The 21,442-nt window shown below is 35.6% G+C and overlaps 1 protein-coding gene across 2 annotated transcripts in view; it reads left to right on the top strand.

Annotated features, from left to right (window-relative positions):
- RSBN1L (round spermatid basic protein 1 like) overlaps positions 1-21,442 on the top strand; it is an 81,099-nt gene that overhangs the window by 44,669 nt on the left and 14,988 nt on the right. The window contains exons 3-4 of one of the 2 annotated variants that reach the window (XM_081535710.1): positions 5,781-6,421; positions 21,047-21,184. In XM_081535710.1, coding sequence (XP_081391836.1) covers positions 5,781-6,421; positions 21,047-21,184 — 779 coding nt within the window. The remainder of the gene's footprint in view (positions 1-5,780; positions 6,422-21,046; positions 21,185-21,442) is intronic. The other variant, XM_081535711.1, reaches the window with a different exon arrangement.

Raw genomic sequence — 21,442 nt, 5'->3', positions numbered from 1 at the left:
TTGATTTTGAAATAAATGAAAAGCTTAAGAGATAATTAAGCTAAACTGAAACCTAGTGATGATAGAGGAGAATAAAAGAGATTTGGAAATAAATTGATCTCTGGGATGACATGGAAAATATACTTATTGTGAAATGGGGGTAAATAATAATTACTGCCTTTCAGGGCTGTGGAAATTAAATGATGTTAAGTATAGGGGAAGTACCAAGTACAGTGTCTAGTCCACAGATATTCAATAAATAGATAGGAATCTTTCTTGTTATCATGTACAAAAGGTGAACTCTTGTGATTAAAAACAATGAGAAAACTTAACTCTCCTCCTCTGAGGGTAAAAAAAAAGTGAAAGTGAAAGTTGCTCAGTTGTATGTGACTCTGTGACCCCACGGTCTATACAGTCCATGGAATTCTCCAGGCCAGAATACTGGAGTGGGTAGCCGTTCCCTCCTTCAGGGGATCTTCTAACCAGGGATGGAACCCAGGTCTCCCACACTGCAGGCAGATTCTTTATCAGCTGAGCCACAGGTAGTATGTAGATAATTAAATGAATAAAACATGATTAATTTGTGAGATTGTGCCTGTCCCATGGTAAGCAGTGAGTAAGTATTAGCTGTTGTTATTATCCAGCACAAACAGTTTGTCCTGCTTCTGTGGCCAGCCATTTACCAAGTGAGCCTTATGATCAGGGAAAGGCATCCTTTGTTACTGGTGTCCTGAAGCAACAAGAAAATCAATTAGGTTGGGGGAGTAAGTATGCTATTCTTTACTGCCTTGAGCCCCATTTTATGGTTTTTAACTTTTCTTCTCTTTATAAGTTTCTCCTTCTGATGATGCTAACATTGCAACTTACGGCAGACACAAGCATGAAGTGGGTGATGACCCTTGAATATCTGAAATAGATGCTAACTCTTTCTCCACACCAATCTTATTTCCTCCAGATTTTCATTAAAACTGCATCGAGTATGACTAGAGACGTATACATGATTACATACATAGCAGAAAGGTGTTATTAATGGAGAAATCTTATAAATGTTTTTCACTGATAAAATAGGAGTTTGCTGTATTAGAAACAGTTTAAAGGAACAAATAAATTTGAAACATAGCTTATTTAGCTCATTTTTTTATTTCTAATGTCTACTAATTACTTTTTCTGAATATACTTATATGTTCCAGTCATTTTTATGTTCTTTATTGATAAAGGTGTAAGAACATGGATGTTACCAGTATAGTATTTTTGAGAGTAAATTTTGTCATTATAGCATATCAAGGAGCTTGATGGTGAGCAGGTGAAAAGGGCAACAAAAGAAGCCAATGTTCAAGGTTATTGGTAGTGTACGAAAGGTCATGGGTAGGTAATTCTTGAAAGGAAGAGTGAAAATATTGCTGTGCATAAAAGGAAAGTCATTCCCCAGAGACCACAGGCTGAAAATAGCTAAGCTAATTACTACTTTCTTTCTGTGTATGATAATGAAATTATGTATATTACTTTCTATATTAAATATGAAATCAGATCCAGTGTTTCTGGCAACCTTTATTAACACTAAAAATATACTAAGGTTAGGAATGGGAATTAATTCTAGTGATTTTGTAATTTTTAAAGATTTTTAAAAAATAACTTGCCATTAGTAACACATACTGGTTTTTCATTTTTATCTGTGTTTGTGATTTTTTTTCCTGTCTCTATCAGAGTGTCTCTTCTGACTGTGTGTATCTCCATTTCTCTTTGTGTCTGATTCTCTCTTTTGCTGTCTGTGCGTGTGGGGAGGGGGCAGGGTATGTGTGTTTGAGATCTACTCTTGATATGTCTATGGATCTTCAAGGGGAGCGTCTCCCATCAACTACACTTCCATACTTTTTGAGGGTCCAAATTACTTAGCATTTCTTTCTGTTATGGGTATTTACCAGGATCCTCTAATAAAAACACTACAGTTCTGATGTATTGGGCTCTGTTTGAAGAATTATGAGTTTAGAGTAAATATGTACTTTAAATACCTTTTAGTATAAGAGAAGAACATTAATATTCAAAATAGTCTTACCGCCTTAAGTATTTAAAAATTTCCTACATCTATATGTATTGCATTTCATGTATCATTCCAAGATGGGAAATGCATGATTATATAAAACTTAAATATCTATCTAGTAAAGGCTAGTGTTTGATTTGCTTTAAATGTAAAGAATGCATTTTATCTGTATCCATTGGAGGGGAGGGGTCCCAAAGACTACCCCCAGGTTTGACGATTTGCCAGGAGGACTCACAGGACTCAGCATAAATTTGTACTCATGGCTATGACTTATTATGGTAGAGGATACAAAGTACAATCAGTAAGGACAAAAGGCACATGTGGCAATTTCTGGAGGCAGCTAGGCGCAAGCTTCCAAGAGTCCTTTCGTTGTGGTGTCACACAGGATGCACTTAGTTCTTCTAGCAGTGAATTGTGACAACATACATGAAATGTTGTCTACCAGGGAAGCTCATTAGAAACTCAGTAGATAGGGTTTCTGTTGGGAACCGGGCAGGTAGGCACCCCCTGTCTAGTTGTAGCAAAATCCAAGGCTCCCAGAAGCAAAACAGGTGTTCGATGTAAACCATATTATTTGCAGAAACAGTTTAGGTACAATGAGGTGGTTTTATCAGCCAATAGTAGTAACCTTCTCAAAATACAAGTTCTCAGGTGCCAAGCAAGGGGCAACCTTGCAAGCAGGCCTTTCTAAGGATAGCACTCTCAAGCATTTTATGTTAACTCTCTTCTGCTCATGGTGCTCACTTTAGTATTTAATTATAATTTGTCATGTAAGTTTAATTACTTGATTTTCAATATAATAATTTTTTGACTAATTTGTTATTAGTTAGCGTTTCTCAGTTTCTGAGTATTATACTACAACTATTTTCATCCATCTTTATGACTAAGAAATAAACTATTGTACCTTTTTTATTTTAATGTAGCATGTATTCTGAATATTTTCTATTTTAACTTTTAAAAAATGTATTAGGTGTAAATGTAATAGGGTATTAAGGTTATATTTTCATTCAAATGAAATTCTGCTTGTATTAGTAAGCTATTTGTGCAATTTTAATGTATTTCCAGTTTAGTTATTAATTATACCTAAAACAGTTTAAAATGTTTTAAGTTCTGTTTTTTTTTCATTATTGATTTTATTTTTTTTAAGTTCTCTTTTTTAATTCACTACTGTCTTTTTTCCTTAACTCATTTGGATTTCACTTACATATATAAACCTCTTTTTATCTTTCAGTTTGATTAACTCCCTGTTTTAACTTTTTATTACTCATTTTGTTCCTAGGATATTAACTGAATCTGATGTTTTGATCATTTATACTTGGGTAGCAAGTATGAATTTGTTAATATGTTTTTAACTTACATGTAGACTCTTGAGAAAATTAACACTTTGCATTTTATGAATTTGCAAACTTGTGTAATCAGTAATGTTGGCAGATTTTGTTTTGCTTTTCACAGTGATACCAATTTGGCCTTCATTTCATACTTATGAAATTTTAGAAGAGATGGTTAATTATTAACATTAAACTTTCCATTTTTAAGAATTGCTGTGAACTTGAGAGAATTTTTATGCTTTTTGTTTCAAGGTTAGAATATGGTGAAAAACTGAACTGGAAACGGGATAAGCCTATAAACATTAGATAGTCTGTTGGTGAGAGAAATCTTTGTATTCATGGATTCATTAAATGTTCATATATAGCAATGTACCAGATGCCAGAAATGCCAGGAAGGATTCAATGATTGGTGAAAAAAAGTGTTTCACTATGAATTCGTTAAAGTTATTTGTTTCACTCATACATTTTCCTGAAGGATATATGTTATACAGGCATCCTGTGAATGAAAAAAATAATAACTTTGTATGACTATATTATATGTATTCATATATGTAGAATATATAATAACAGTTTTTGAATTTAGAGCAAAAATATTTCGATTCCAGAGAAAAAGGATGAAAATACATAAGAGTTGTCTTTATAGGATGGGTAAGAAAGTCCAGTAGTGAGTACTGGGGCAAGGCAAAGATGTTTTGGGGAAAGGAAATAACTTTACCAGTAGTAGAAAGATAAAGTAGGATTAGGTATGTTTCATAAGAAATTGTAAGTAGTGTAATTGACCAGAGCATGGGGGGTACTTGAGGACAGAGTTTGGATTCCAGACTGAAGAGATTGTATTTTACTTGGTAGTCATTGAGGACCCTTGAAAACAGTTGAATCAAGGGATGAACATGATCAAAACAATATATAATACTTACAGGATTAGTGTTATGGCTCTAGCATTAAGGATGAGAGTTAGTCATGAGGCTTTTAGATCAGAAGGTAGGGCAGTAGTAGTATCATGGAAGTTAAAAATAATCAAGGATGAGGTGGGTGATTACATAGAACCTTGGAGAGATGAGGAAAAATGATTTGAGAGAATATCATTGGATTTGATATTTGAACAATCTGGGAAAGTAAATTTGAGTAGATTGGAAACAGACCCAGAATTTTAAGGATAGAAATAGTCATGTAATAAAGATAAGACACTGGTGGGTATAGTGGTTCTTTATGAGAAGTTTGATGGTCAAAAGAATAGGAGAGAACTTTAAGCAAGGGTTTTGGAATTGGTAGGAGGGACTTGTTTTTAGAAAGTAGGCAGGACATCTCATTCACCAGAGACAGAAAAGAATAGTAGAGATATGTGAAGATGGAAAAATTAAGATAAAGAAGCAGGTTGCGAAGATTTAATTCATGACTGGTTATCTGTAAAAGTGAAATAACAGACAAAAACAGTGAATGCCATTTTTCTCAGTTGTCATCTTAATAACTTTTTTATTTTGTCTTAGAAACTACAATATTTTCTTGTGAGGATGTTTGTTCTTTTCTGTGTTTCTTATTGTCTAGAAATAAATATACTGTGATAATATTGTATTTAATATGTATACTTAAATTCTATAGCTGTATAGCCACTGTAGATTAATCTTTTATTCTTTGGATTTCTAAATTTCTGAGCCTAGTGTTTACTTACCTTTGGTTACAGAGGTTCATTAATATATAAACTTATTATTGACTCATTTCTTTTTCTTTTCTTTAATTTCTCTCTTTACCCAGTACATGGATATCATTTGTACTTAGGACATGAGAAATTATTCTGATTTTGTCATCTCTTATGGTACCTTGCTGAGTTTTCACTGGGAATTTTGTAGACTCTATTAGATCTAGAATAGCCCGTTTTAGATTAAAGAGTAGTTTACGGAAGGAGGAAGTATGGTAAAGAGCTAAGGAATTTCTATGTTTGTTGTTCCTATACTATGCAAGTGTTTTTCTCCTTTGCTGATTTGTAAATCTTGACACCTGTATGTAATTTTTAAGAACTTAAAGTAAAAAAGATACATAGCAATGGAAAATATCTGCAGGGCATTCATTATTCACATTGACTTTTGTTCAGCTTTCCATTTCCGATTTTCTGTATTTAAAATTTGAAGACTATGATTTCTAAAACATTAATTTCATTACTTCATTAAATACTGATTGAGCATCTACTTCATGTCAGAATGGTACCATTCACTGTAAGCATAACTGTCTTAAGCCTTCCTCTCTGTGTATGTGTGCCTGTGTGTGTGGAGAGAGGGAAGGAGCCTGACTAAATTATGATTATCAATACTGTGTAAAACAAGTCCCAAATATAAACTTCATTTTGTGTAAACTTTGCTTATTTGTTATAAAACAGTTACTGAAGCATGATATTTAAAGAAACTAAAATACGTAGTTTCAAAGAAAATTTTTCCCAACAGGTGGGAAGGAGAAACCAAAAACAAGTGTAGAAGACTTACAAATTAAGAAGGTAAAGAAGAAAAAGAAAAAGAAACACAAAGAGAATGAAAAACGGAAGCGTCCAAAAATGTATAGCAAATCTATTCAAACTATCTGTTCAGGATTGCTATCTGATGTTGAAGATCAAGAAGCCAAAGGTATCCTAAATGATAACATAAAGGATTACAGTGGAAAGAGTTTGGATACCAAGAATTATGATTCCAAAATTCCAGAGAACAGTGAGTTTCCATTTGTCTCATTAAAGGAGCCACGGGTTCAGAACAACCTCAGAAGGCTGGACACTTTGCGGTTCAAACAACTCATTCATATTGAGCACCAGCCTAATGGAGGTGCATCAGTTATCCATGCCTACAGCAATGAACTCTCTCATCTGTCTCCTGTGGAGATGGAGAGATTTGCACAAGAGTTTGTGGATCTGGTATTCAGTGAAAATGAGAACTCTGCAGCTTTCTATGTAATGGGTATTGTTCATGGGGCAGCTACTTATTTACCTGATTTTTTAGACTACTTTTCATTCAATTTTCCCAATTCACCAGTGAAAATGGAGATATTGGGAAAGAAGGATATAGAGACAACGACTATGTCCAATTTTCATGCTCAGGTAAGAGGTTTTAGTTGTGTTTTTTTTTTTAACTTTTAATTATATGTTTTAGACAAGTTTATTATGTTCTTTGATCCTCATTTTCTTACAGGTTTGCAATAAAAAGGTAAGGATATAATGAAACCTCTTGGGGATATTAAGAATAAATGACTGTCTTGATGTGAACACTAGAGTTTTAATTTCAGCTTCTGTTTGTCTGTCTTTTCTTAAAGATAGTGAAATAATTAAGATTCTGTTGTCCTTTTTTCCTTGGATTTATTTTGGGAGTAAAATGAATTTACCTATTTATTTTTCTAGTCCATACAATAGTTCTCCTGCCTGAACATCACTTAAAATTGTCTTCTTGCATTATGCAGTAGTGCTTTAAAAGTTCTTAGCATTAGATTCATCATATGGAAGGTGCTGAATAAATGTTGGGTATTCTATGTATTGTGGTACAAAGGAATCATTAGTTAAATATGTGATTATGTGAGAATATTAGTGTATCAGTGGATATATTGAGCTAATTTCTATTTCCTACCCTTCTCATTGTAGAATATACATTATTTTTAATTAATTAATTAATTTATTTTGGCTGCATCATGCAACTTGTGGGATCTCAGTTCCCTGACTAGGGTTGAACACTGAAAGACTGGAATGCTAACCATTGGACCGCCAGAGAATTCCTGAATATACATTATTTTAGAAAGCAGAGGCAGAATCCAGTCCACTGGCTTTTAGAAGTGAACGTACGCCCATCTAAAGGCTGGTGCATCATCATTCCTTCTCAGATCAGAGACTGCTTAGGCTGAAGATTAGCAATTTTCATGTTTATCTGTGCTGAACTTCCAGTATTTTAAGTAATAACTGATATTCTGGTTTGAAAAGAGGAAAAAAAGTGAAGAAAGTTTCAGAGAGATCTTAGTGATCATCTGTCCCAATCTTTCTCAGCTTAAACAAACACAGATAGGAGTCATTTAAGGTTTTAAGGTTGGCAGCAGTGCCAGAAGTGGAACACAGTCTCCTTAACTTCACCCATCCTTATTTTGAGTATATATCTTTTTTTGTGTTTGTTTAATATCTGTTCAAGTTATAGTTTCCACTTTAAATGATAGTTTAGACGTTCAGTCACACCCACACATACCAACCTGCCCACCCCACAGTATGTTTGGTGTGTATTCTATAACATACTGAAGTCTGGATAATGTGCTTGTATTTAACATTTTAATATGTGTGTGTGTGGGGGGGGGTACTTACTGTTGGAGAATTAGAACTTAAATATTTTTTAGAGCTGAAGGGGAGCTGTAGAGCATTTGTCACTTGCTCTGTCATTTTATAAATTTCAGAATGGTTAGTAGTTAGACTGGTATCTAGTAATAGTGTTTCAGAATGGTTAGTAGTTAGACTGGTATCTAGTAATAGTGTCTAGTATTTATTGAGTACCACCTATTGACAATAGTATCTATTGACTACCAGGAACTGTTAAAGTACTTTATATGTAATAACCCATTTAATCTCCATTACCATTTAATTTTAGCAATGAGGAGAGAGAAGAAATAATTGCCGAGAAACCTTTGGTATTAGATCACTGATTTGTTTTTCATTTATTTTATGTCTGCTAAGTGCTAGGATTTATGGTAGACCTCTTGGCTTCCAATGTAATTTGTTTCCACTGTATCATAAACTTTCTGTTGCCATACAATGCAAGTTATTTCAGTCATCTTTTAAATGTCACAATACATATATTTGCTTTTCAGATAGCTTTTAAGGTTAGGAAGTATTAATTTTTTATTAAGTGATATTTATTAAATGATAAGCATTTTCATCCTAACTTGTGTAATATATACAACATGAAAACCATATTTCTGTTGTTAAATACAATATTTTGCTGGGACTTGTTAATCAGGCTGGTGTGTAACTAGGTAGTGAGTCTCATGTCCTTGTAGAGCCACCTACCCTGATTACCATTACCTGTTAAAGAGTTCTTGGATACCACATCCAGTTGCATCCTTTGTTACCAGTTGTGGCTCTGGCCCTGTATCTGTGTGATTCGCCAGCTACAGGGACTGCTTTTACCTCTTTAGCTTTAGATGTGGTGGCAGGAAATTGCCTGTGTAGGGTCCGTGTGCCTTTACCCCATGGTCCTCCAGATCCAGCCATTCCCATGGGTGAGAAGGAATATCTAGTGAAAAGCTTCCCTGAGCTGCTCATTTGATGTTTCTCCAAACCAGATTGTTTGGTTTTTTTAAGAGCTTAGAAGACTGAGGAAGTTGTTGTCTGCAGACTAGTTTTCTGTATATTTGTTTAATTAAAATCAGAGCAGCCAAAATCATTTGCCGTATATCTGTAGACACTAAAGGATGACAATAAAGTAAGATGTAGCTATTTCTGTGATGTTTATAGTGCTAATGTTTATCTTTGTAATATTACTCTGTAGTTTTCACAAAAAATTCATTTTTACATCTGTTTAGCCTTTATCCTTGAATCATGTTAAAGATTTTTTTGAGTGTGTGTATCATCATATATCTGTGTACACACACAGACACACACAGACACACGGCACTGACAGAAAGGATTGAGGCACGAGACATCCTGTTCTTCGGTCATTGGTTTTGGAATTCTTTTTACTTGTATACTTCTGTTTTTCATCTTCATCTATATCCCTGCAGATTGCCTGAAAAATTTGAAGACATGGTGGACTTGTGTATTGTCTTACAGGTTATGTCATTTTTCTGATGTTGTGACTCTGAGGTTAGTGATACAGTATCAGTCAGACTGTATGATAAAATTCTGTTTGAGAATAAAAATGGATTTTTGTGGAAAGCTTGTAACCTATCTATATCAGATATTTTGCTGCAGGTCAAATCAAAACCCTCAAAACTAAGTGGCTTAAAGGTATTTCTCACAATTCATTGGACTCTCTGGACAGTCTTTGTCAGCTCGATTGCTGACTGGATAGCTTCCTTCATTCATGTCTGACGGTTTTCAGATCAGTTGTTCTTAGGAGACCTTGCTTATATGTCTGGTGGTTTGATGCAGTGTCAGTTAGGGTGATGATCATGTTTTTCTCATCTTCTTGCAAGTTAACTTGGGCTTGTAAACCTGGTGGTAGTTGCAGGATTTATAGAGCAGAATGAGTGAACCTCTGCTTGTTTTGTGTTTGCTAATGTCCCCACTGGCCAAAGGAAGTCATGAGGCCAAACCCAGATTCACTTCTTGATAGTAGGAGTGGCACAGTCACATTGCTCAGAAGTGAGTATACATGCTTGGGAAGAGATTTTGGCCATGTGCAATCATCCACATCTCTCTCGGGCTTCCCCTGTGTCTCAGACAGTAAAGAATTCGCCTGCAATGCAGGAGACCCGGGTTTGATGCCTGGGTCAAAAAGATCCCCTAAAGAAGGGACTGGCTACCCACTCCAGTATTCTTGACTGGAAAATTCTGTGGTGAGGAGCCTGGAGTGCTACAGTCTGTGGGGTCACAAAGAGTAAGACATGACTGAGTGGCTAACACTTTCACTTTTTAACATCTGTCTTAGTCTACCATCTCTATTTTGTTCAAATAGTCATTTGGACATTTATCATTCTCCTGTGTCTTTTTGTCATGGTAGGGGAACAGAAAGGCAAGTAAGACAGGATTTTTATCTGTCAAGGAATAATTGAGATTTCTGTCTTGACACACAGTATTTAATCAGTGTGTACTCCAAACCCTGTAGTAAGTAAGAACTTACTACTGTGAGAATACGAAAACTGGGGCAGTTATTGTCCAGTCACCTTTTTCCCTCCCTCAAACCTGGTTCTGAGTTACTGCTAGCAGATAACTTACCTCAAGTGTTAACTCATGATTAAATCTACCAATATGTTAATAGCGAGTTCAGTTCAGTCGCTCAGTTGTGTCCGACTCTTTGCAACCCCAGGGATTGCAGCACGCCAGGCCTCCCTGTCCATCACCAGCTCCCAGAGTTTACTCAGACTCATGTCCATTGAGTTGGTGATGCCATCCAACCATCTCATCCTCTGTCGTCCCCTTCTCCTCCCGCCTTCGATCTTTCCCAGCATCAGGGTCTTTTCTAATGAGTCAGCTCTTCGCATCAGGTGGCCAAAGTATTGGAGTTTCAGCTTCAGCATCAGTCCTTCCAATAAACACTCAGGACTGATCTCCTTTAGGATGGACTGGTTGGATCTGCTTGCAGTCCAAGGGACTCGCAAGAGTCTTCTCCAACACCACAGTTCAAAAACATCAATTCTTTGGCACTCAGCTTTCTTTATAGTCCAACTCTCACATCCATACATGACTACTGGAAAAACCATAGCCTTAACTAGATGGACCTTTGTTAGCAGAGTAATGTCTCTGCTTTTTAATATGCTGTCTAGGTTGGTCTTAACTTTTCTTCCAAGAAATAAGCTTCTTTTAATTTCATGGGCTGCAATCACCATCTGATTTTGGAGCCTCCCAAAATAAAGTCTGCCACTGTTTCCACTGTTTCCCCATCTATTTGCCATGAAGTGATGGGACCAGATGCCATGATCTTAGTTTTCTGAATGTTGAGCTTTAAGCCATGGCAGGTATCAGATGTTCTAATTGAGAACGGAGACTTTTTCCTTTATTGGACTAATTTAAATAATGAATAATAACACTTTTATTCTTATTTTAGTTATAGTTATATGGATATTTTTGAAATAAAATATTGATTAAATGTTATTAACTGTTACATATTTTATTTTGGAAGGATATGCTAGATATGATGGGGGAATAGCTCCCCCTTGTGGCACATTTATTTTTGTTAGATGCTTAGATTGCCTCAGTAGGAATATGGTAAGCTCAACTTTTTTTTTTTTTTCAATAAAAACTCACCAGAATTGAACCAGTAGCTTCTTCTGCTCTCACTTCCACATTTTTTTTTTTTTTACTGTAGCAACTGTCCTGTTTTTTGTAGTTTTTTTGGATTGATGATGATACTTGCTAGAAACATCTATAATATCTTCTATATTTATCATGAGTTGACTATAATATATACTATCCCCTGGAGAAGGAAATGACAGTGCACTCCAGTATTCTTGCCTGGAGAATTCCACAGACAGGTAGCCTGGTGGGCTCCAGTCCAAAGGGTTGCAAAGAGTCATACACAACTGAGCGACTAAGCATATACTGTATACTATAAAGTATTCTGTGGAATTTTTAATATCTTGGAATGTTGATAGGTATGCTAAAAGAAAACAGGTAAATAAGAAAAACAGATTTTGAAATCAAAACAGTTTGTTTAATGCTGGGCGAAATAAGTTTGTTTATTTTGAGTCTTCTCACAACCTTTATAGCGTCTAATAGTGTGTGGTGAACCTCCCAACCAGAAGAGCTTTCCAAACTTATTGGACTATAGAGTCTTCTCTTTAGGGACTGGCATATCAGGGAACACATTTTGGGAAACAGCATTATTTCAAGTGAGTCATTCCTAGTGGTTTTTTAAATTACATATTTCCAATTTGCTTCCCTAGTTGCAGCAATTTTTATAACTAAAATAAGAGAAAGCAGTATATTTTTGGCAATGTATTTCCTGTCATAAAGGCTACTTTTTTCTTTTGTAGCAAGCCAAATGTGTTTTTTGTTTTTAAAGATTATATGAGGAATAGTGAATAGGGTTTTAGTTTAAACATTATCTAATTGAACAGTCCCTTTCCCATTAACCAAAATTTCTGAGATTATGTTATTGACAATTACTGACAGTGGGTACGAAAAGTCTTCTATTTCCTACTCTCCCATTCCGCTTACTCCCCTTCATAACATTTATAGAGAATAAATGGAATAAATAAAGGGAAATGTGAAAGTGTAGTCATGATGGTGGTAGGTTTTTTGTGGAGTGGAGGACTCTAGGGGAAGTTTAGGTTAAAAGTGTTAACATCTGTTGATAGCTTTTGCAAATATGAGAATCCTTTCTGCCTTTTAATATGTTGTCTTCTGAGAGGTGTACCTTTTAAGGAATATATACCTTTCAAAGTATACCTTTTAAGAAAGCATTTAAAAAAAAAAAAGCATTTAGAATATGTTTTAATGCAGTGATGTATGTTGATATTTTCAATTTTTTAACTGCATCAGAAAACTAATAATTTGATTAACGTTTACTGAAGCAAATACTATCTTATGCATAGTGTCATCAGGATGTGGGATTTTCCAGATAAGTGGTTTTTCTGAATAATGGAAACATACAGTTTTAAGGACCAAGATTTTATTGACAATATCCTTTTTACTGAGGATTGTTGTTGTTGTCCAGTCACTAAGTCGTGTCTGACTCTGTGACCCTATGGACTTCAGCATGCTAGGCTTCTCTGTCCTTCACTGTCTCCTGGAGCTTGCTCAAACTCTTTGAGTCAGTGATGTCATCCAACCATCTCATCCTCTATCGCCCCCTTCTCCTCCTGCCTTCAATTTTTTCCAGCATCAAGTTCTTTTCCAATGAGTCGGCTCTTCACATCAGGTGGCCAAAGTATTGGAGCTTCGACTTCAGCATAAGTCCTTCCAATGAATATTCAGGGTTGATTTCCTTTAGGATTCACTGGTTTGATCTCCTTGCTGTCCAAGGGACTCTTGAGTCTTCTCCAGCACCACAATCGAAAAGCGTCCGTTCTTTGGCGCTCAGCCTTCTTTATGGTCCAACTCCCACATCCATACATGACTACTGGAAAAACCATAGCTTTGACTGTGCGGACCTTTGTCAGCAAAGTGATGTCTCTGCTTTTTAATACGCTGTCTAGGTTTGTCATTTTCTTCCAAGGAGCAAGTGCCTTTTAATTTCATGACTGAGCATATTCAACATAATTTATATCTTTATTTCCATCTAGATTTGTCATTATGGTGTTATAATTTCGATGAGCTAGGGCAGCTGCAGTTGTGCATACCTCTTGCGACTCCTTTCCCTTGTAATTGTGGTTTCTTATCCTTTATGATTTTTGATGTTAACTGGAATTATGCCAGGTATAGAAACATATATATAAGAAGAGTATCCTCATATGAATCATGGCCTTTGTGACATTTATTTTAACTATTTAGAGATTCTTTCAGCTCTATGTTTTTCCTTTTCCCATCCCACTGGTCTTGAATTATAATTGCTGGATACATTATTTTTGGATAATTGAGACTTTTTTCCTATTGATTATTGTAGATTTCTTTTTGTTCCATGCTACAGAGGAAACTTAATTATTTGCTTTATAATATTTCATTATTACAGATGTCATGTAAATCAAGGCATACTATTTTTTTTTGTGAGAAGTGTGTGGATTATATTCTTACACCTCAAGTTTCATCAAGAAGTATATACTTTTTGAATTTGAATATGTGTAGTTTTCCATGTTTGAAACTTAATTGTTCAAACAGATTTAGCGTATGTTTGAAGTATTGGTTTATTAATCTAGAAAGTGAAAGTGTTAGTTGCTCAGTTGTGTCTGAATCCTTGAGACCCCGTGGACTGTAGCCCACCAGGCCACTCTTTCTATGGAATTCTCTAGGCAAGAATATTGGAGTAAGTTGCCATGCCCTTCTCCAGGGGATCTTCCTGACCCAGGAATCAAACCTGGGGTCTCCTGCATTGCAAATTCTTTACCATTAATAATTGGTAATTCTTTACCAATTGCAAATTGCAAATTCTTTACCAATAATAATTCTTTATTATTTTGAGCCATCAGGGAAGCCACAAGAATATTAGAGTGAGTTGCCATTTCCCCCTCCAGGGGATCTTCCCAACCCAGGGATTGAACCTGTGTCTCATGCTCTGTAGGCAGATTCATTACCCACTGAGCCATTAAAAGTTGTATTAATATGAAGTTGCTCAGTTGTATGCGACTTTTTGTGATCTGAACCCATGAACTGTAGCCTATCAGGCTCCTCTGTCCATGGCATTTTCCAGGCAAGAGTACTGGAGTGGGTTGCCATTTCCTTCTCCAGGAAGGAATTAAATGATATATAATTAAAATTTACATTACAGTGTGTTTATTTATTTTAATTGGGGGTGTGCATGCATGCATGCTGAGTCACTTCAGTCGTGTCTGACTGTTTGTGACCCTATGGACTGCCAGGCTTCTCTGTCCATGGGGTTCTCCAGGCAAGAATCCTGGAGTGAGTTGCCACACCCTCTTCCAAGGGATCTTTTGACGCAGGGATTGAACTCACATCTCTTAATGTCTCCTACATTGGCAGGTGGTTTCTTTACCACTAGCGCCACCTAGGAAGCCCCTAATTGGGGTATAGTTGATTTATATTATTATTAGTTTCAAGTGACAAAATAGTGCTTCTCAGTTTCTTTAGATTATACTCCATTTAAAGCTGTTAAAAAATATTGTCTATATTCCACATACTGTACATTATTTCCCTGTAGCTTATTTATTTTATACATGGTAGCTTGTACTTAACTCCCTGTCTCTGTCTTGCTCCTCCCCCTCTCTCCCACCCCTCTTCCCACAGGTAACCACTAGTTTTCTTTATCTGTGAGTCTGTTTCTTTTTTGTTATATTCATTAATTTTTTAGATTCCTTATATAACTAATAACATACATAGTATTTATCCTTATATAAGTGGTAACATGCATAGTATTTATCTTTTCTCTGTCTAACTTATTTTACTTAGCATAACACTCTATCAAGTCTATCCATGTTGTTGCAAATAGAAAAAAAAAAAATGCATTCTTTTTTATGGCTGAATAGCATTCCACTGTGTGTGTGTGTGTGTTTCTATGTATGTGTATATATATACACACACACCATGTCTTTGTTATCCATTCATCTGCTGTTGGACACTTGGGTTGCATTCATATCTTGGCTATTGTAAATAATGCTGCTTTGAACCTTGGGAGCATTTATTTTTTTGAATTAGCATTTTCATTTTTTTTTGGATATATATCCATGAATGAAATTGCTAGATCGTGTGTAGTTCTATTTTTTATTTTTTTGAGGAACCTCTACTGTTTTACACAGTGGCTACACCAATTTACATTCACATTAACGTGTACAAAGATTCCTTTTTCTTCACATCCTCTCTAACATTTGTTATTTTTGATCTTTTTGATGATAGCCCTTTTGACAGGTGTGAAGTGATGTTTCACTGTAGTTTTGATTTTCATTTCCCTGATGATTAGCAATGTTGAACATCTTTTCTTGTGCCTGTTGGCCATCTATTTATCTTTTTTGAAAGAATGTAGTTTATTATATAGAGACCATACTTTCTAAGTGGAATATATGTGTGGATTGCTTTTTGTTTGTTTGGTTTTGCTGTGAACCATTTCACTTGAGGGATCTTAGTTCCCCTGTGAGGGACTGAACCTGGACCCTTGGCAGTGAGAGATTGTGGAGTCTAACCACTGGACCGCCAGAGAATTACTTATCTGTGGTTTTAGTAGTGGACAAACAAAATGTACTTTACAGTTTTAGCACATTTTGGTGAAAAGGGAAAGGGCTTGTGCTTTTATTATAGCAAATTATATGTGTAAATGAATTTTACATATATATGTATTTTGCCATGAGATGACAAGAACTATGAAGATTCAAGTACCATATTTAACATTATAATCCAACATGTAGAGTCTGTATTTACTTTATTTAAAATTTAGTTTCTTCCATATATCCTTTGAAATATTTATGAATTTTATAGGACATACTTCAAAAAAATCAACAACAAATATAGCATTGTTTTAGGAGCATCAAACATAGAGGAGGAAAAATCAAATTTGTTTTAATCTATTGTGTTAAAGTTTTTAATATTTAAGTCTGTACTAATTTAGACATGTGTTTCATTTTATTTTACTTTTAAACAAAGAAGAACATATGTAAACTTGGAAATTAATGTAAAAGTGGTCATTTGAATGAAATGAGATGGCTAGGTCAGTAATGTTGCTTCAGTCAGTGAAATAATCATTCCAATCTAAAATAGCAACATCTGGATAAATCAAAGTAAAGTACTTAAGTTATAAAATATATCATGTCTTTAATATTGCCACCAAAGATGCTTTACCCATTCTTGCTGTTACTAACGGAGCAGGCAATGGCACCCCACTCCAGTATTCTTGCCTGGAAAATCCCATGGACGGAGGAGCCTGGTAGGCTGCAGTACATGGGGTCGCGAAGAGTCGGACATGACTGAGCGACTTTACTTTCACTTTTCACTTCCATGCATTGGAGAAGGAAATGGCAACCCACTCCAGTATTCTTGCCTGGAGAATCCCAGGGACGGGGGAGCCTGGTGGGCTGCCATCTAGGGTCGCACAGAGTCGGACACGACTGAAGCGACTTAGCAGCAGCAGCAGCAGCAGCTGTTACTAAATGATGCATGTTTTTACTTAATATTTAAACACAGAAATTTTGTTCTAAGAGGATTGAATGTTAAAGTTATTAATAATGAGCTCTGTTTTTCTGATTATTAACTATTTATCCTCCTCTTACAGTTAAATAATGTTATAGTAGGTTCTTTTTTTTTAAATGGAAGTAGTTACTTGAATTGCATGGAAACCACTTGGTAGAACTCCAAAGTCTATTTCAGTTAGAGAAATAAATTATTTCATGTATAGTTTGGCCTATTTTTATCTATTAAATACACTGTAATAATTTCAGATTTACATTTCCTCAGAGAAGATTGTCTCTGACTCTTAAATCTTTCCTAGCATTAAAGAGCAATCTTTCTTTATTGGTATGTCTTTTGAATGTGTGTCTGTTCAGTTCAGTCACTCAGTCGTGTCCGCCTCTATGTGACTGCGTGGACTGCAGCACCCCAGGCCTCCCTGTCTATCACGAGCGCCCAGAGTTTACTCAAACTCATGTCCATTGAGTCGGTGATGCCATCCAGCCATCACTTCCTCTGTCATCCCCTTCTCCTCCTGCCTTCAATCTTTCCAAGCATCAGGGTCTTTTCAAATGAGTCAGCTCTTAGCATCAGGTGGTCAAAGTATTGGAGTTTCAGCTTCAACATCAGTCCTTCCAATGAATATTCAGGACTGATCTCTTTTAGGATGTACTGGTTGGATCTCCTTGCAGTCAAAGGGACTCTCAAGAGTCTTCTCCAACACCACAGTTCAAAAACATCAATTCTTTGGCATTCAGCTTTCTTAATAGTCCAACTCTCACATCCATACCTGACTACTGGAAAAACCATAGCCTTGACGAGATGGACCTTTGTTGGCAAAGTAATGTCTCTGCTTTTTAATATGCTGTCTAGGTTGCTCATAACTTTTCTTCCAAGGAGCAAGCATCTTTTAATTTCATGGCTGCAGTCACCATCTGCAGTGATTTTGGAGCCCCCCAAAATAAAGTCCACCACTGTTTCCACTGTTGCTCCATCATTTGCTGTGAAGTGATGGCACCGGATGATATGATCTTAGTTTTCTGAATGTTGAGGGTTTTTTTTTTTTATTTTTTTTTTTAGACGAGGAAGTTCAATTTTACTTTTTTTTTTATTATTTTTTTTGTTTTGTTTTGGTTGTTCCTTTTGACATTTGCTTCTCCAAATTTCTTTCTTTAAATTTGTTTATTTTCTATTTTTTAACTTTACAATATTGTATTTCTTTTGCCATACATTGACATAAATCCACCATGGGTGTACATGTTTTCCCCTTCCAGAACCCCCCTTCCACCTCCCTCCCCACCCCATCCCTCCGGGTAACCCCGGTGCACCAGCCCTGAGCACCCTGTATCATGCATTTAACCTGGACTGGCGATTCGTTTAACATATGATAATTTACATGCTTCAGTGCCATTCTCCCATATCATCCCGCCCTCGCCCTCTCCCATAGAGTCCATAATACTGTTCTATTTATCTCTGTCTCTTTTGATGTCTCGCATACAGGGTTATCTTTACCGATTGACTAAATACCATATATATATATGTTAGTATACTGTATTGGTGTTTTTCTTTCTGGCTTACTTCACTCTGTATAATAGGCTCCAGTTTCATCCACCTCATTAGAACTGATTCAGTTCTGGGTTGTCTAGATCCCTTTTGTACAGTTCCTCTGTGTATTCGTGCCACCTCTTCTTAGTATCTTCTGCTTCTGTTAGGTCCATACCATTTCTGTCTTTTATTGAGCCCATCTCTGCATGAAATGTTCCCTTTGTATCTCTAATTTTCTTGAAGAGATCTCTAGTCTTTCCCATTCTATGGTTTTCCTTTATTTCTTTGCACTGATCACTGAATAAGGCTTTCTTATCTCTCCTTGCTATTCTTTGGAACTCGGCATTCAGATGGGTATATCTTTCCTTTTCTCCTTTGCCTTTTGCTTCTCCTCTTTTCACAGCTATTTGCAAGGCCTCCTCAGACAGCCATTCTGCTTTCCTGCATTTCTTTTTCTTGGGGGTGGTCTTGATCCCTGTCTCCTGTACAATGTCACGAACATCTGTTCATAGTTCATCAGGCACTCTGTCTATCTGATTTAGTCCCTTAAATCTATTTCTCACTTTCACTGTATAATAATCAGGGATTTGATTTAGGTCATACCTGAATGGTCTAGTGTGTGTATTCTAGGTCTGAATGTGTGTATTCTTACATATACTCTTTTGGAAAGAAAAGAGTCCAGCAGACCATCCATTCGACTTTTGCTTTAAAAGTGTGTTAAAAGTACCCATTTCTTTTAAGAGGTCTTACATTCAGTTGTGTTTCAGAAGGATTCTCTCAATGGAAATTCCTCCTTCCTCAAGTTAATTCGTTGATAATTGAGTCACTGCCCAAATGATTAAGTTGATCTTTGTTGATATTGTGATACATTAGAATGAACCAGCTGGATGGCAAAGACTGGATTCTCACTTTGTTAGAACTGGCTAACGGTTTAGACAGTTATCGAAGTTTACCCAAGACAAAGAAGTTGAAGCACAGAAAATTTACTTATTTGTGTGAAGTGGAAATCCTGCCTGTCAAATATGACTTGTAAATCAAATGATACATTTCAAAGCAGTTGTAAACTTGTGTTTAACAACAAAAGGTGTTTGATTTCAGTGAGATATTTATGAATTTTAATAGAAGTCTTTTAATTTTGATGAAGTCTCTCAGAAAGTCATGATCATTTGCAGATCCATTACTGAGGCCACACTCTCAGTCAGCTAACAAAATTGATATCAATCCTGATAATTTTGCTAAATTTTAAGTTGATATTTTTAGCTTTGTTAGAGTGCATTACAGAAATGCATAACAATGATTAATTTTACTATTGTGGTACTGTTAGTATATCTAAACATCTAGAGCCTAAATATTGTTGTAAAGTCAGATACTCACTTTCAGTTCTCTCAGTATTGGAGATGCTAGGAACTTTTGGGAGACAGGAGAAAGATCAGACCATGAGTACAAAATGGGGACACAGACCTCAGCTTTTTTTTTTTTTTTTGTAACTTGAAGAATTAGGGTAAGGTTTTATGTTTCTGAGAAGTGAATATGTGGCAGTTCATGGAAACTTAACTTTGAAATTCTGGTAAATGAACTCATTAAGGAAATAATGTATCATTGTTAACACTGCTTTGCTTATTCTAAAAAATAAAATTCTGTAGTGTTTTAGTCAAATATTCTGTTAAGATAGAACTTTTAATTGTCTTGTTTTTGATGTGGGTGGGGGCTTAGATACTTTGATACATAATACTGTGTTTACCAACTGTGGTTGTAGGGATTCAGCTTGTGATCTAAACATATTTTAGAGTCTGTGTCCCTGATGTGATGAAAATTGACCCATCTAGATTTACCTGGTATTTGGGACTTCCCATTTTAAAACTGGGATAGACCCAGGCAAACTGAGACAATGTTATTTCCCTAAAGTTAGTGGCCACAAAGGCTGATCCAGAGAAAAAGATGTTTGTTTAATGAAAGGAATTTGTTTTGCTTTAAAGATACTCATGTTTACTAGTGTTAGCGTATGAGGTTTCTCTGTAAGGTTTAGATGTACTTTTGAAATTCAGGACCAATGATTCTTGAGGTATAGCCTGTTTTATTTTGGTTTAAATTTGAATGATAACCATTTGCTCACACTGTACAGGTGGCTTTACATAATTATTGTTTTCTTTAGAAATCTGAGATCAATCTTTCCAGTTAAAGAAACTAAAACTGAAGAAATTTAACTGATTTCTGCCAGCATAACTGGTAGATAGCAAATGTAGATTTGGAAACTAGGATTTTGGGTTCACCAGCTCTAGTAGGTTTTCATCAGAGAAATATAAACTAAATCTTAGGTTAACATGCTAAGATCTAGAAAGGAACATAATTCCTGGTGGCCTTTTTGACATACAAAGTACTGATGATGGATGGTTAAATGCACTGTTTTCAGAAGGTGTATTTTTGAAAATTCAGACAAAAAGGTATGAACCATTTAGAAAAAAATAGGTATAGGAACTTTTGAATATAATTTCAGTAGCATTATAGATCAAATAATAAACTGTGTTGAAAGGAGAAGTATGTCGAGAAGTGTGCTGTTTATCTCAACCCTGTTTTCATAAGCAGTGTGTAGTTATAGCTAGAGAAGGTAAAATACTTCGATTTTGTGCAGATTTTTGTTTGTTTGTTTTACTGTTTGTAAAAGGCTTTTTTGTTTTGTTTCTCTTGCCTCACATTTTGTTTTAAAAATCTGAGACAGCATAATTTAGGATTATGCAGTGGTAACAGTAATTGTCTTATGTTTAATGTAATTAAATCCATATCCTTCAGGTAAAAAGAACATATTCTCACGGTACTTATAGAGCTGGCCCAATGAGACAAATCAGCTTGGTGGGAGCAGTTGATGAAGAAGTGGGAGATTATTTCCCTGAGTTCCTTGACATGTTGGAAGATTCACCATTTTTAAAAGTAAGAGAAAACAATGTGAAGCAATCTCAGTTGTGGGTGTTACTTTCATGCTACAAGTGATACAAATCATGGCTTTTTCAGAATTATAAAATTTTTGATTTCAGTTGATTTGGCAGGAAGGGAAGAAGAGATGAGAAACTAAAAGTAATTCTTGTGTTGTATGTGTGTGTAACTTCTCAGGTACTAATTCTAATGGCAAAGCTGAGTGGTAGATCAGAAAATAATACTTGCCTGTAGCTGCCACTTTAGGAAAATAAG

This window comes from Giraffa tippelskirchi, chromosome 10, assembly GCF_054371585.1.
Source record: "Giraffa tippelskirchi isolate mGirTip1 chromosome 10, T2T-mGirTip1v1.2.pri, whole genome shotgun sequence".
NCBI classification, from domain to species: Eukaryota; Metazoa; Chordata; class Mammalia; order Artiodactyla; family Giraffidae; genus Giraffa; species Giraffa tippelskirchi.
The sequence above is the reverse complement of the archived record's forward strand: the minus strand, read 5'-3'. Positions and strand labels throughout refer to the sequence as shown.